Source organism: Dryas octopetala, chromosome 4 (genome assembly GCF_963921425.1).
Source record: "Dryas octopetala chromosome 4, drDryOcto1.1, whole genome shotgun sequence".
NCBI classification, from domain to species: domain Eukaryota; kingdom Viridiplantae; phylum Streptophyta; class Magnoliopsida; order Rosales; family Rosaceae; genus Dryas; species Dryas octopetala.
Window position 1 is genome coordinate 7,835,074 of NC_141369.1, and position 16,361 is coordinate 7,851,434.

The window sequence follows — 16,361 nt, forward strand, 5'->3', positions numbered from 1 at the left end:
TTCCCTTGAGTTTTTTTTTTTAAGAAAAGGTATGCAAAAAGAAAAAAAATGGTGTGCAAATAGCAGCACTCTTTAAAACCCTTAAGTGCAATTTTACAAAATTGCCCCTTGCTTGCACGGTCCGTAACTCCTAAACCGTAACTTCGATTCGCGAACGGTTCTTTTCTACGAGCTCGTGGACTCAAGACTTTTCCAACAAACACAAACTCAAAAACAAAAGCCCAATAAATCAAAAAGTCAAATTCAGGTGAAACTTAATTAAAAAGAAAAATAATTTAAAAATATACCCAAAACATTTTATTTGTCAAATAAATTCTCAAAATATTTAAAATGCTTTTCAAAATAAACTTCGAAAAGTATAGGGTCTCACATAATGTGTTGGCTGAATAGGTTTGGTATGTGAATAAATTGGGTAATGAAAGAAAATATAAAAGAGTGGGTTGGGTATTATTAATAAGGGTACGATAATAATTTAGACTGGGTATAATGAGAAAATATTAATTTAAAAAAAGTAATAATTGGGTAAATTAAAAAGTTAGGGTAAAATAATAAAATTTTTTAATACGTTTCGAACGACCCTTTAGTATTTTACAAATAGATTAGAATACCGGTCAAAAATAGAGAAACATTAAAAAACACAAAGCGGGTAATAACAACGGTGTCGTGTGCCGCGTAGCAGGAGAACTTGCAGAGCTTTAGGTGTTGTGAAGGAGGAGGGAGTCTAGGTTTTACAAAATTCGAATTATCTGAATTTGGTGGTGGTGGTGGTAACTGAATAGAATGCAAGCCCAGCAGCAGAAGATGATGAAGAAGAAGAATTTCAGAAAAAGAAGCGCTCCCACTGACGATAATCAAGATCTTCAAAGAGCCAGCGACCAAGAAGATGAAGATGAAGAAGAAAGGAGGTCGGTACCCTTTTCATTTTCTTTTACTGTTTTTCTTATAATTTTTCTCAAATAGAAATAGATAAGAGCAGCCATTACTATGCTGGTGATAAACTCATAACGATTCTAGGGCTTTCTTCCTTTTTTAAATTTGTAATTTAATTTGATTTACAATATATGAAACTATGAATTATTAATCTTTTCTTAAATCTTGTAATTTAACTTAATCTTTTTTAAATAGATAAGAGCAGCTATTACAACAGATGAACTGTGAATTATGAATCTTTTCTTAAATCTTGTAATTTAATTTAATCTTGGTTTTATATATGAATTATGATTTATAGATTGGCGCTGGAGGAGGTGAAATTTCTTCAAAAGCAGAGGGAGAGGAAGTCTGGGATCCCTGCCTTAACTAACAATGGGGCGGCACAGACTAATCCGAATAGTAATAATAACAACAGCAACAACAATAGCAATAATACTAACCTTAATAAGAACAAGAACAATAGAGCAAGCGGTGGCCCTCATTCTCCGAGTAATAAGAGCGGCGAAGGTGTTAGTGGCGGCGGGGATGGCGATAAAGACGATTTGGTTCTCCAAGATACCTTTGCTCAGGAAACTGCTATTGCTATTGAAGATCCCAATATGTAAGGGTTTAGTAATAATAAAGAATAAGAAAGGGCTATCAGCATCTTAAACTGCTGTCCCTATTGCATATGTAATCTCTCTTTTGCTTTTGCTTTTGCTGGACATGATTAAAGGCTTCCTATGTTGCTGATTGTTTGACAGGTTGAAATATGTTGAACAAGAACTAGCAAAGAAGAGGGGCAAGGCACTTGATACGTCAGATCAAGTTGAGAACGAATTAAAGCGTGCTGAGGATGAGTTATACAAAATACCTGACCATCTTAAAGTGAGTCACTCAGCACTCTAGTTTTATTTTCTGAAATGCTTCTATGAGACCAACATCAGCACCTGTCTTTTTATTTGTTTTTTGGTAGAAGAAAGAAACATTTATTAAACCAAACTCAAGCTATACAAGCAATGGACACAAAGACCATTTTCTAAAGTGCATATCAAACCAGAAAAAAAAACTGTAACAATACACCCTTAAATCTCAAACAGAGAAAACCTAACTAATAGCTGCCTTCTAATCAGAGGCCCAAAGAGATGATCAAAAACATACACTATCCCACAATTCTTCCACATCCGCCCCTCTGTACTCTTCAAATATTCTTCTGTTTCTCTCCATCCTCGGACCCAAATAATGGCCAACATCCTGCAATTCCAAAGCACCTTGGCCCTTTCCCCCCACCAAAACCCCTAAACCTTTCACTCAGCAAAGAACAGCTCCCCTCTGGCAACACCCACAACAAAGAAGAAAGGCATGGTTTACACTCTCCCCCTTTTCCCTACAAACTAAATTGGAGATAAACAAACATTTGGTCTTCTTTTCTGAAGAATATTGCATGTATTGATCTTTGCATAAACATCGGTAGCTATCTAGACCTATGACTTTTTTCATTCTTGCCCATCCACACCCAACTTCTTCATTTCATCGTTGTAGCCTTTCACTAAATCAACTTGTTTTAACTTGGATCATTTTCTATCAGGTGAAAAGGCGAAACTCAGAAGAAAGTTCCACTCAATGGACCACTGGGATTGCCGAGGTTCAGCTTCCCATTGAGTAAAGCCCTTTCTTATTCATTACAGTATATTTGTAATTTGAAAGTTCACTTTTGACATTAGTTATATGGAGAGCACTTGTTTCATGCATTTCTTCATAACAAAACGGACCATTGATGCAAGGTTATGCATTAGTTGTTTGAATCTGCATAGATGCCATGAGAGCACAATCCATGCATATAATCTCATGGATACAGAAAGAAAGTGAAAGGGTATCATGGCCCTTTTGTTATCTGTGGAGGATCAGATACTATAATTTTTACTATCATCTAATTATTCTGTTTTATTGTCTTTAATGGTTGCAGATATAAGTTGAAAAATATTGAAGAAACTGAGGCTGCCAAGAAGAATTTACAAGAGAAGCGGCTCATTGGGCGGACAAAATCAGAATTTAGCATCCCCTCAAGTTACAGTGCTGATTATTTCCAGCGTGGCAAGGATTATGCTGAAAAACTTAGAAGAGGTTGGTTAGCTTCGCTTCTTAATTCCTCGGAATAATATGAGTGACTTCCCACTTTTGGTGGGAAGTCAAGGGCTCTTTTAGTCACAAATATCTAGGTTCATGTTAATCTTTAATTTAACTTCACAATTTATTTTGTTTTTTGTTATCTGTTATATAATTCTATGGTGCCTTGTGGTTTTTTTTTTTTTTTTTGTATCCTCTTTTCCATTACCATTTACTAACAAAAAATATGAAATTTGCAGAACATCCTGAGCTATACAAAGACAGAAGTTCACAGGATGATGGCGGTGTTTCCAGACAAAATGATACTAGCACAGATGCAGCAGGACAAAGGCAAGCTGCAACAGATGAGTTCATGCTTGAGCGCTTCCGCAAACGAGAGCGTCACCGTGGGATGCGAAGATAAAATTCACTTCTCCATCTCCATAAACAGTAAAATGTCAAGAAGGGAATTTAGCAGAAAAGAGGAAAAGAGCCAAGAATGGCTTCTGCACTCATCGTCCTGCAATATGTAAAATATTCATTTTGCTGCACATTGTGTCACAAAAACTCAAAACTCATATTGCTGCAAACCATCGTCCTAATTGCATTTTTGGTGTAATCCTACATTCTTTGTTAGGGTGTTTTTTTGATACATTGGAGGCAATCGAACTCTTGACCTATTCTAACTGTAATGCATTGCCCCACCTCTTCACCACTTGAGCTAACATTCTTTAGTAGACTTATCCTGCTCAAAGTCTAGGCATGTTTGATGATAGAGTTGAATGCAGATGGCCCTTTCCTGGAACTATGCCTGCGATTTCTTTTTCTTTTGTTTCCTTTTGGATGTTGAGTATCAAATCTTACTCTGAAGTTCTGGTTATGTTCTCATCATCCACAGTTTCCAATCATTCATCTTGATGTTCCGTTTTATGTCAATCCTAAATTTTTCGATACTTGCTCCACACCCATGATATAGTTGTATGATAGCTTTTGCTTGTTCCTTTGATGAAGAAGATTGAGCCCTTTGGTTAAGGTTTGGTTACCATTATCTCCTTAGTTTCCTTTCTTGCATCTTTAATAATTATACAGAACAAGATTTCGGGTCGTCTTGCTGAGTTGCTATTGGTGGAAAGCGTGGAATCTACTAGATTTGCTTTGAACTCTGTCATTTTCTGCAATTTTATCTTCTGGGGGTTGTGCAGTTGTGATGTTCTCAAGGTTAAAGTGTTGGTTGTTGCCAATTAGAAATACTGTGGCTTTTATTGTCAGGAAAAAACCAGAGCAGTGGTGGCAGTGGTGGGCGTGGCGGCAATTGTATTTGTATAGCCATCCCTATCCCATTTTCAAAGGGTCTGGCCCAAACATCAAAATTCTCTAATATATTTAAATGAAGGGCATTATCTACTATATAGTCTATATACCTAATGGTTGGTCGAAGGGAGAAAAGTTATCAAAGTTTACTTGACCATTTTTCTTTATAAAAAAAAAAAAAAATCAAGGTCTCAAATTACAAAGCACCCTTGCATTATGATTGGTTATGATTAATGAACCTTGCCCCAGCAAATACACTTCATCTAAAATTGTTTAGTAGTTATTGAAATTGGACAGAATATATCTCAAATTATTATTTATAATAATTTTATACATTTGGCTACACTTTATATTTTATGTGTTCAATTACACGCTTAATTTAGTACTAAATACATGGCCAACAAAATTTAGGAGTAGTTAAAATCCTAAGAAACTAGATAATTAACACTAGTACAAAATAAGGGTGTTTTTTTTTTTTTTTTTTTATTTAAAGTCCATTGTGGAAAATACCATGATAGACCGGCACACCCTCAAAAAACTGGTGACAGGCCAGCCCACTTCAATGACAAAAAGCGCTAGACACTAAGCCCATAGCATGGCGCGTTTTTATTTTCCGTGTTCTACAACGTTGCCACAATTGAATAATGACTATTATATATATAGTCATTGTTGAACAGTAGCTATATTTATTGTGCAACAACCACTATAAAAAAGGCATAAACTGATGCTTACAACATTTTGCTAAATATACATGTCAAAAGTTCATAAAAAAAAAAACATAAAACACAAAAAATCATCCATTGGAGTCACATCAATCATTGTCATGTTCGTCGTTACAAAGTTACTGATGAACAAGAACTATCGCTGTAGAATTACTGTTGAACAATAACTATGGTCATTGTACAACACCTCTTTTTATTTTTTGTCAATTTGTGCGTCTTTTTTTATATATAAAAAGTGGGTTTATTTATCATTACATGGACTTTTTTAACATTTGAAAACATTATGTGAGTTTATTTAGCATTAGGGGTGTAAATAGACTTTAAAATCATTTACTTAAATAATAATCACATTTATTTATCATGAACAAAATTTGAAGATAAAAAAAAAAAAAAAAGAAGAATACCCCCATCGACATTTTCCAAAAAACAAAACGGATCATTCTTTCCCAAATTGAAAACTTGATATATTTTTTAATTAGCTCACCAAATTTCAAAATTGTTCAAAAATTGTAAGCAACATAAAACATAGGGATCAAGCGGACAATTTTTAAACCAAAGTGACTATAATTGATTTTAGATCAAAATTGAAAGAGACCAAAAATGTAGTTTTTCTTTTTATTATAATAAAACGAGAACACACAAAAAGTTAAAGCTATCTAGTTTTTTTTAGAGACAAATAATCTATTTAATTAAACATCCAAATGAGTTTACAAGGAGATCCTTAGCAACAATAGACCTCTAACCAGAAAAAAAAAAAAAAAAAAAAAAAAAAAAAAAAAAAAAAGACCCCAGCTACGTACGACAAAACGAGCTAATGTATGAGCAACAAGGCTACACTTTCTTGGACAAAAGGAAAGGAAAGCTATCTAGCTTAAAACACACCAAGAAAACACCCGTACAAACCAAAGCACATAAAAATTAATAATAAATTACTCATAAACCCATGCATATTTTTTTGCTTGCATATGTATTTTTTGGCTTACAGATGCATTTTTTTTGTTTGGAGATATATGGTTTTGATTAGAGATGCAAGATTTTACTTGTAGATACACAAGCAGAAGCACCCGCATCTGTAAGCCGCCGAGCGCTCGACAAAGCCCACTGAGCGCTCAGCAGATGCTTCATCGAGCACTTAGTGGACAGTTTGAGTTTCTACTTAAGTTTTTTACCGGTTGCATGAGATTTGACTTAACTTTCTTTCTCATTTTAGATTTCGAATTAAAGGACCCAAGACCAAATTAAATTAAGGCTATCCCAAAACATAGCGAGAATATACATGTACATAGCTTAACTTTGACAATTTTTAAACCAAAGGGACCAAAATTGATTTTATATCAAAACAGAAAGACCAAAAATGTAGTTTACTCATAAAATAAGAACACAAAAAATTAAAGCTATCTAGTTTTTTTTTTTTTTTTAGAGAGAAATAATTTATTTAAGAGGAAATTATAGATTTGGTCCACTTATTATATATCTAGTTCAATTTTTGTTTATGATCTTTTTTAAGTTTTGTTTTGGTCTACTAATTGTTCCACTTGTTCAATAAAGGTCCATATTTGTTTTCTTAAATTTATCCCGCCTTTTACCCTATCAAATCTCAGCTAAATTCAACAAACATATACTTGTTTTAAAGTTATGCATCTCCTTTTTACAACCATATAAAAATCATTCAAATCGAAGTTTTAAAACTTAAGATAATTGGCCCCAAAATAGGGTATCCGAAACTACCAATTTTTCCTAAAATTTTTTCATATTTTTCAAACTTCACCAAACTTCAATTCTCTTTGATTCTAATACTCCAAATTGGTTCCTATGACTAAGAAATAATGAAATATAACTTATATTTCAATTGTAATAGAAGAAAACACAATAAAAAAGATTTAAAATCATAATTTAAAAAAGATCATGGACCAAAATTAAACTAAGTATAAAAGAAGTTGACCAAAATTGAACTTAAAAAAATCATAGACCAAAATTAAAATAAGTATTAAATAAGTGAACCAAATTTGTAATTTTCTCTTTATTTAAATAAACAGCCATATGAGTTACCAGAAGATCCTTAGCAATACAATCCATTAACCAAGACGGACTCACCTCCAGCCAGAAAGAAAATACCTCGACGCATACGACAAAACGGGCTAATGTATGAGTAACAAAGTTACACTCATGGACAAAAGGAAAGGAAAGCTATCGTAGCTTAAAACACTATCACGTACAGATTAACTTTGAGATTCATTACTTGGTTGTTTAAAGGTTTCCATGTTGACTTGATCTGTTTCAAGTTTTTCCTCGTTGGTTTTGTTGTACATAGCTTTTCTTTTCTTCTGACTTTCAGTTGGGACTTTCACATTCGTTGCCAAACCAACAGCTTGAAAAAATCTTATTAAATACCAAGTAATATCAATCTGCCACCACTCCAGACCTTGTCTAGCTGAATACTCAAAAGCATGGTGGTTATTGTGCCAACCTTCTCCATGTGCCAACAATCCAAACAACCTAAACAAGTTCAAATATTTTCTCATTATATATTTACGTATTTTTACCCATGCAACTTAGAAAAATTAATAAAAAGTTTCATTCATAAAATTGCATGTATATTTAGATAGAGTGCATTGAAGCTATATAGGTATACTGTACCAGTTGTTTTTAGAAAAATCATCGGTGTCCCATACTCGCTTTCCCCATATGTGACAAATCGAATTTATTGACAAAGTAATGTGGTAAAGAAATACTATCCTCACAGCCTGCAAAGAAAGAAAAGCAAAACTAATTATTAATTGCAATAAGGAGGAAATTAAAACAGACAATGTATATATATGTATCCTAGTAATTATTAATTGAGTCTTGTACGAAGAAGAATAATTTGACTAAGTTAACACAAGAATGATGGTGATATACAAAACTCAAATGACAATGAAACCACGAGAAATTAATTATATATCTTCTGCCTCAATTAAGTAAACGTAACATATATCGAGATATCCATCAAGAGCAATTTTAATTACCAGTCCCCAAACCAAGAAGGGAAGCCCTCCTACGAGATATAGTAGAACTCCAAGAGCAACCGAGTGAAGAGGGTAAGTAATATGAAGAAACTTATAGAAGGGCTGCTTTTTTATATCTCCAACGTTCGTTGGTCTTGTTTCATACTACAAAATTTCAAATGTAAAAAATTGATCAACATATTAAAACACTACTAGAATGTCATGAGTTTGGAGACTCATACATGTGGATGAAGAAGCTAGCTAGCTAAAGAGATAGAGTTTTGAATATAATTAAATATACGTACACTTCCAAATCGAGAACGGTAATCTATGATCCAACCAATATGACTAAACCAGAATCCCTTGATAGGGCTATGAGGGTCTTTCAATGTGTCGGTAAATTGATGATGGGTCCTGTGTGTGCTCACCCATTCAATTGGACTTCCCTGCAAACCAAAAACATAACATTATCGAGTACGTACGTCCACGTAAATCATTTTAGTTATCATATAAAGTAGGATCGATGTCACGGATCCGCTCCCATTATATAAAAATTAAACCTTACCTGAAGTGAGAGAACCGCGCAATAGACGAAAAAGTACTCAAGCCATCTAGGAAGCGTAAGACTCCGGTGCGCGAGAGTCCGATGGTAGCCTAGGGTTACACCCACACCTGTGATAACATAGAGTGCAAAGGCCAACCAGAATGCAGACCAGTTGAAGTGAAATGGCGCTAAACCACAGGCGCAGTGCAACCCCAAAAGGACAGTGAAACTGACTATATCCACACCGTTCCACTGCCTCCCTAAAAACCCCACACGCCTATTCGCCATCCAAGGTAACATTGCTTCAGTTCTTCTGTGTGTCTCTCACTGTGATATGTAATTGCAAATGAATGAACAAGTGCTTGTAATATAGGGCCAGTAAAATTCAACGTTAGCATGCCTTGAAAGAGAAAGTAGCTGGCCGGTGGCTTCAATTTTGAAAAGGGTGGTAGCTGGAAACGTTAAGCCTGGAAATGCCTTCTCAAAGCCATGATATGTATAGCTAATATTTAATAGTATATTTTTTTAGGTGAGAAAATCGTTTTGTAAACCCTATATTTTTTGGGATTTTTAGATATAGTCTCATATTGACCATAACAAATTAAGTGCAGCCTATTTGACTTTGATATTGGATAAAATTAAACTCATTTTTTTTCAGGTCGGCAATTCACAATGTCTACTTTGCCTTTGAAATAAATAATGGAAATTAATTGAAATCGATGATTTGAAGCTTTTATTACTCTTAATTGATTATGAATGTTTTTATTGTTGAGATTTCATGATACATGTTCCAATTCAATCAAATATTGTTAGCAATTATGAACATCAAAATATAAACACCCAAATACCATAAACACGTTAAACACCCAATAAAAATGAGTGCTGCTATTTGCACACCCCTCTCTCTCATTTATTAAATTTCAATTATAACCCCTAACCCAAATAATCATAATACCCTCATTACACACCCCAAACCAGCCATCACCACCTCCAAATCCACACCCACCTCAACCCTACCATCAATGGCGTCGTCCCATGCCAGCACCTCTCTCTCTCTCTCTCTCTCTCTCTCTCTCTCTCTCTCTTATGTCCCTCTATGTCCTCACCCTGACCCCACCCCGACCCCACCCCCTCCGCCGGCGGCGGTTCAACCCTTCTAGTTCTCTTCTTTCTCTCCTTCTTTCTTTTTCCTCTCTCTCCTCTGTCTCTTTCTCTTTCTCTCTTCTCTCCATTTCTCCCTCTCTTCTTTGTCCTTCTCTATTCCAGATCGGTGATGCCCCTCTGCTCCCAGCCTGGCCCCTCCCCTCCCCTCCGCGCCCAGCCTCGCCCCTCCGCGCCCCTCCCCACGCAGCCCAGCGACCTCGCCGAGGGAAAGAGAGAGAGTGTGCGAAATTTTCGATTAGGGGGCCAGCAAGGTCACTACCTCCTTTCCCGTTTGGCAAGGAGGGTGTGAAAGAGAGAGAGGAAGAGTAAGAGAAAGTGAAGGAGAAGGAGAAAGGGAAAGAGAAAGAGAGAGAGAGAGAGAGAGAGAGGAGGAACTCCGACGACAGCCTGGGTTGGTTGTGGGGTGCAGGGGGTGGGTTGGTTGTGGGTGTGCAGGGGTGGAATCTGGCTGGGTTGGGTGTGGGTGTGTGTGTGTGTGTGTGTGTGTTTTTTTTTTTTTTTTTTGTGAGTGGGTATTTTGAAATTTTGGGGGTGTTTTTTGAGAAATTGTAAAATTTAAAAAGTTTTATGGGGTGTGTAGGAGTAAAGGGTGTGCAAAAAGAAAAATAAGAGTGTGCAAATAGAAGCACTCATAAAAATATATATTATCTACCCACTATATACCGAAAAAAGAAGGCACAATAAGCTTCCATTTTGGGTTTACGCAGATTTGCCTCCTGGAGACGATCTTGATTGAGGGGTACGCATCATTGAAGTCTTTCGTCTAGTATCCTAACGTCTCATTGCTCATGTCTTTTGTCTTGCAGCCATTCCAGCCTTCCCTTAGTGTAACACCCCAAATCTTTTGATTTTGGTTTAGGTGGTGTTACCAAGTTGATTTTAGTTTAAAAACTAATATTTACATTTTTTTGCAATCACAAACTTGGATTTGATACACATGCTTAGATTAATAGAAAATTACTTCTTTTTATGCACTTGTTACACTTTTATTTATGTGTTACACTTATTTGAATTTCCATGTTTGATTAAATAAGTATGCATGCACAATCTGCCTTGTGAAACCAAATAAATTGCTTAGATACTTATTTGCTCCTCTCAGATCACTTATGTACAATACTTGTGCATAAGTGTGATATTATATTTGAATTAGGTTTAGATTAACACAAGTTGATCAAAGGAATACCAAAGGACTAACAAGTTTGACTTAGAAACCCTAATTTTGACCGACCTACACAAACTAAGACCAAAGCCCTAGGTTACTTGTTCAATTGAAGAAACCTTAGGTAAGGTGTAATGATGTTCTTGGTTTAGGAGAGGTTGAGTGTTTTGCAGCCAAAACTAAAAAGAGAAAATTTGTTGTTAGATTTTATTTAAGTGAATTAAAGCAAGCAATGGACTTAGATTGGTTAATGGGCTGTAAGCCTAGTCCATTAGGCTATCCTTTGTGGCATTGCCAGGGTTCGAGGTACGGCAATAAGCTTCCATTTTGGGTTTTATAAACAAAAAAAAAAAAAATCCCTAATAAATAAAAAGGTAAAAAGGCCAACACACATATATGCAAACCTACTCCTAAGGTATATATATAAACACAAAACATAATAGCAATACAAGAACAAGAATAAAAGGACCTTTAACACATGTCTAAAAAAAGAAGAATAAGAATATATCTCTAGTTCAAGTAAAAAAAATGGAAGAAATAAGAAGAGAAGATACGTTAGCAGGCCTTGAAAGAGAAAGTAGCTGGCCGGTAGCTTCAATTTTGAACAGGATGGTAGCTGGAAGCCTGGAAATGCCTTCTCAAAGCCATGATATATATAGCTAATATTTAATAGTATATTTTTTTAGGTGAGAAAATCATTTTGTAAACCCTATATTTTTTGGGATTTTTAGATATAGTCTCATTTTGACCATAACAAATTAAGTGCAGCCTATTTGCATGACTTTGATATCGGATAAAAACACATTTTTTACACGTCAGCAACTCACAATGTCTAATTTGCCCTTGAAATGGAAATTAATTGAAATCCATGATTTGAAGCTTTTATTACTCTTAATTAATTATGAATGTTTTTATTGTTGAAATTTCATGGCACATGCTCCGATTCAAACAAATATTGTTAGCAATTATGAACATCAAAATATAAATACCCAAATACCAAAAACACGTTAAACACCCACTAACATTAAACACACATTGACTTTTTGTATTCGGAGAAAAACATGTATTCTCCTTATATCTTGGTTATAGATTGTTGTTGTAATTAATTTTGAACATTTTTTAAAATTTCAATAATGAAATTGATATTTAAGTCATCATATATTGTCTAATATTCTTGATATATATTTTTTATTTTTGAAATGCTTATTTGCTTTACATAACTTATCTACATAGACATAATTACGTATAATTATTTTTATACATAATTTATCTACATAATATGCTTATACATAATTTATTTATATCAAGTTCTTACACATAATTATTATTATATATTGGTAAGGAAAAAAATAGAAAACTTACCCAAACCCAGAAGCCTCCGACTATCTCTCACCGGAGTTCCGCCTATCCTCTCACCGAATATTGGGTATCACCTAAAACCTTGACCTCACCACCTTAAAATCCATAAGTTTAACAACCATAGCAGAAGCAACCACCGTCAACATCAGTTACTGTATCATCTAAACGCATCGATTTAGTTTTCTTTATATAGTAAGAGTGGCATTACTTCGTTAAATAACATATTTCAGCTCAGCCTTGTCGCATGGGCCTTTACTAATGACCCTTTCTTTCAAGCCCAGCCCAAGGACTTGTCCTATGAGAGAGAGAGAGAGAGAGAGAGAGAGAGAGAGAGAGAGAGAGAGAGAGAGAGAGAGAGAGAGAGAGAGAATGAGTAGATAGGGACAGAGAGAGCTTTGGCTGCAACTTGAGTGGTGAATGGACCGCGATCCCTGCTATAAGCAAAGTGGTAGCGACCCTTTTGGCAGCATCCAGGAATTAGATTCGATTACCCATAGTTATCGGCATCAATTAAAACAATGTTGACCACTTTCCTTGGAAGCTTGTCTACTGCCACCACCCACCCACCCACTAGCCCAGCATGTATGTACGTACGTGTTCGATCTTTTCATTTTGGGTGCTTGTATGTTACTTCAAATATATGACAGGAACAAAAGGGACTTGCCATCTCTTGTCGATTGATATGAACAGGGTCTACAAGACTGGCCACTCCATGGTGTTAGGGATTAATGGGTGAATGGCTCAATAATGTATATCAAGTTTTACATGGTCGATGATGTATTGATAAGCATAAATAAACATAATTAGAGAATGGAGGGTTCGAAACTAAAAATTCCTTCAAATAAGGATCTAATACCATGTTAGACAACCAATTAAGTCCCAAAAATTTAAACTATCAAAAAATGAGCCAATATGTATAAGAGAGTTATAAAATATATTAATGTCCTTGAACATTGATGGGTTTTTCATCTTGGCTTCTAAAACTAAAAAAATTTCTGAAATTGAGTTAGATTTTTCATTCGAGTGTTTAGTAATGACAATATGAAACATCCATTTAATTAAAAAGTTGATGGAACAAGGACAATTTCATCCATTTAATTGCTCAGCTTCTGAAGTTTGGTTCCTAGAGATAGATATGTATGTCGGTAGATTGCTGATTTATATCTTAAGCAACATGTTGCGCTAGACTTTTGGATATTGGTAAGCAATTCAAAAGATGAGTGACTGACATAATAGAAAAATATAGGATTTACAAGTGGAAAGGTATGTGGAGTGGGTAACATGATTCTAATCAGAGCTGTCTTGCTCAGGGGCGACCGCCCAGGCCCCAATTTCAAGGGGGCCCAAAATTTTTATTTTTATTTTTTATATATTGTAATATTTAAAATTAGAATATATATATAAATAAAATAGAAAATTAGAATTAAATATCAAATATCAATAGTTTTTTAATAAAGTAGAAAGACACTAATTTTTTTTAGTTTAGGTACTAACCTAGAGTAAAACATTTTGGATTAGGTCACAAATCAGTTTGTTATATAGTTGTGACTGTCGAACAATTACAGTTGTAATTGTCGAACAGTCACAATTGTGACTATTTAAAATTTATAAAAAATCAAAATTTTTAAGGGTTTCATACTTTTGATTTAGGTTTGGGGGATGAAGTCCTATAACTCAAAGACTAAATAGTAAAGTTTAAGCCTTGCAAATATTGAAAAAACCAATAAATCAATAAAAAAGTTATGACTGTTAGACAGTCACAGTTCGATATAACCATGTTTTTTAAAGTTGGTACCTAAACTGAAATTTAGTACCTAAAGTGAAATGACATAAATGTTTTAGTAGTTGAAATGAAAAAACATTATAATTTGATACCTAAAGTCAATGGACCTTAAATAAAATTGATGCTGAGTGTGTTGTTATAAAAAAAAAAAAAAAAAAACATTAGTGTGTATATATAATTGCTGGTGGTTAAAACTTAGAAATTATAGTTTATTTTAAGTGGGGCCCAAAGTTAGTGGCTCAAAGTTGACATAATCGTTGCACATGCCTTTGGAAAAAATATTTCAAAGTTGACAAAAGAAGCTGAAAGATGAAAGGTTGAAAGTTGAAATGTTTTCTTTTTCTTAAACAAATATCTCACTTTCTCTATCAATCTCTCTCTGTCGGGCTTTCAAAGATATATTAAATGAATGAAATTGGAATATGGATGAAATATAACGAAATAGAGCCGCTTTGAGGTTCCCTATGAAATGAGGCATTGAACGGAGCCACTATAAAGAAATTCCGGGGGTTACAAAGTAAACTTCGAGCTCATATTGGTCATAGGTTGAGAACGAGAATTGAACTCTATGAGATCAGCTTGCCCAGTCACCTTCTTCCTCTATCAATTTATTCAATTAAATTGAAGACTTGAAGTTAATCTATTCGATTCTCAAGGCTTCAGTTTTTAGATGATCTAATGGGCGAAGCTGCCTTTCTTTCATCTTGTTTTTAAACCAATGTTTCATTTTATCTTTGCTAAACAAATAGATCTAAAAATTGAAGAACTCAATGGAAAATTTTAAAAAATCAGGTTCAAAATACCTAATATGACAATTATCTACGAACAAGAATTATCCCGTATCCTATTTCCATCCTAAACGTACTTACCTTTCAGTTTTTTTGTTCAAGGCTTCCTTCACGAATTAGCTACATCAATTTAATGTACATAAATTTATGGGGAAACCATAACTGAAAATGCATTGCCAACTGTACATAAATTTATTTTACAAGCATTGCTACAAAATCATTTTGTAAACCCTATATTTTTTGGGATTTTTAGATATAGTCTCATTTTGACCATAACAAATTAAGTGCAGCCTATTTGCATGACTTTGATGTTGGATAAAAACACATTTTTTTACACGCCAGCAATTTACAATGTCTAATTTGCCCTTGAAATAAATAATGGAAATTAATTGAAATCCATGATTTAAAGCTTTTATTACTCTTAATTAATTATGAATGTTTTTATTGTTGAAATTTCATGGCACATGCTCCAATTCAAACAAATATTGTTAGCAATTATGAACATCAAAATTTAAATACCCAAATACCAAAAACACGGTTAAACACCCACTATATATGTATAATCTACCCACTATATACCCAAAAAAAGTAGGCACAATAAGCTTCCATTTTGAGTAAAAAAAAATAGTAAATTAGGGAAACCCCCTTTAAACTCAAATTTCTTCAATTAAAATTCAGGCTAATTTTTTTTCGAAGTGTTAACCCCTTTGACTGGATGTCAATTAAGTTAATTTCTATTTTGGCGATGATGAGTCCGCCTAACAATTTTTGAGATGCCCAAAATGCCCTTAAGCCTTCATAACCAACATTAAACACACGTTGACTTTTTGTATTCGGAGAAAAACATGTATTCTCCTTGTATCTTGTATCTTGGTTCTTGATTGTTGTTGTAATTAATTTTGAACATTTTTAAAAATTTCAATAATGAAATTCATATTTAAGTCATCATATATTGTCTAATATTCTTAATATATATTTGAAATGCTTATTTGCTTTACATAACTTACCTACATATACATAATTACGTATAAGTATTTTTTATACATAATTTATCTACATAATATGCTTATACAGTTATACATAATTTATTTATATCAAGTTCTTACACATAATTATTATTATATATTAATAAGTAAAAAAATAGAAAAACTTACCCAAACCAAGAAGCCTCCGACTATCTCTCACCGGAGTTCCGCCTATCCTCACCGAATATTGGGTATCACCTAAAACCTTGACCTCACGACCATCAAATCCATAAGTTTAACAACCATAGCAGAAGCAACCACCGTCAACGTCAGTTACTGTATCATCTAAACGCATCCATTTAGTTTTCTTTATATGCTCTCTAAATATACTGACCAGCAAAAACAGAGTAGCATTACTTAGTTAAATAACATATTTCAGCTCAGCGTTCTCGCATGGGCCTTTACTAATAACCCTTTCTTTCAAGCCCAGCCCAAGGACTGGTCCTATGAGAGAGAGAGAGAGAGAGCTTTGGCTGCAACTTGAGTGGTGAATGTTTGACCCTTTTG

General features: G+C 34.2%; 2 protein-coding genes across 4 annotated transcripts; one reads left to right on the top strand and one right to left on the bottom strand.

Moving 5' to 3' along the window:
• Positions 1-644: 644 nt before the first annotated feature.
• Positions 645-3,695, top strand: LOC147286459 (integrator complex subunit-like protein). The gene is made up of 6 exons (XM_086242650.1): positions 645-905; positions 1,229-1,531; positions 1,674-1,797; positions 2,498-2,571; positions 2,876-3,033; positions 3,276-3,695. Exons 1-6 carry the CDS (start codon positions 781-783, stop codon positions 3,437-3,439), a joined length of 948 nt encoding a protein of 315 aa, XP_086098776.1. The 5' UTR covers positions 645-780; the 3' UTR covers positions 3,440-3,695.
• A 3,349-nt stretch (positions 3,696-7,044) lies between these two features.
• LOC147286460 (palmitoyl-monogalactosyldiacylglycerol delta-7 desaturase, chloroplastic-like) lies at positions 7,045-16,192 on the bottom strand. 3 transcript variants are annotated; one of them, XM_086242649.1, is made up of 7 exons: positions 15,984-16,192; positions 12,262-12,339; positions 8,598-8,903; positions 8,338-8,478; positions 8,054-8,197; positions 7,686-7,792; positions 7,045-7,544 (listed from the first exon to the last, which is right to left on the bottom strand). In XM_086242649.1, exons 3-7 carry the CDS (start codon positions 8,874-8,876, stop codon positions 7,268-7,270), a joined length of 948 nt encoding a protein of 315 aa, XP_086098775.1. In that variant the 5' UTR covers positions 8,877-8,903; positions 12,262-12,339; positions 15,984-16,192; the 3' UTR covers positions 7,045-7,267. The 3 variants fall into 3 exon arrangements, with proteins under 3 accessions (XP_086098775.1, XP_086098774.1, XP_086098773.1); XM_086242648.1 differs by lacking the exon at positions 12,262-12,339; XM_086242647.1 differs by lacking the exon at positions 15,984-16,192 and having other exon boundaries at positions 12,262-12,419.
• Between the last annotated feature and the right edge of the window lie 169 nt (positions 16,193-16,361).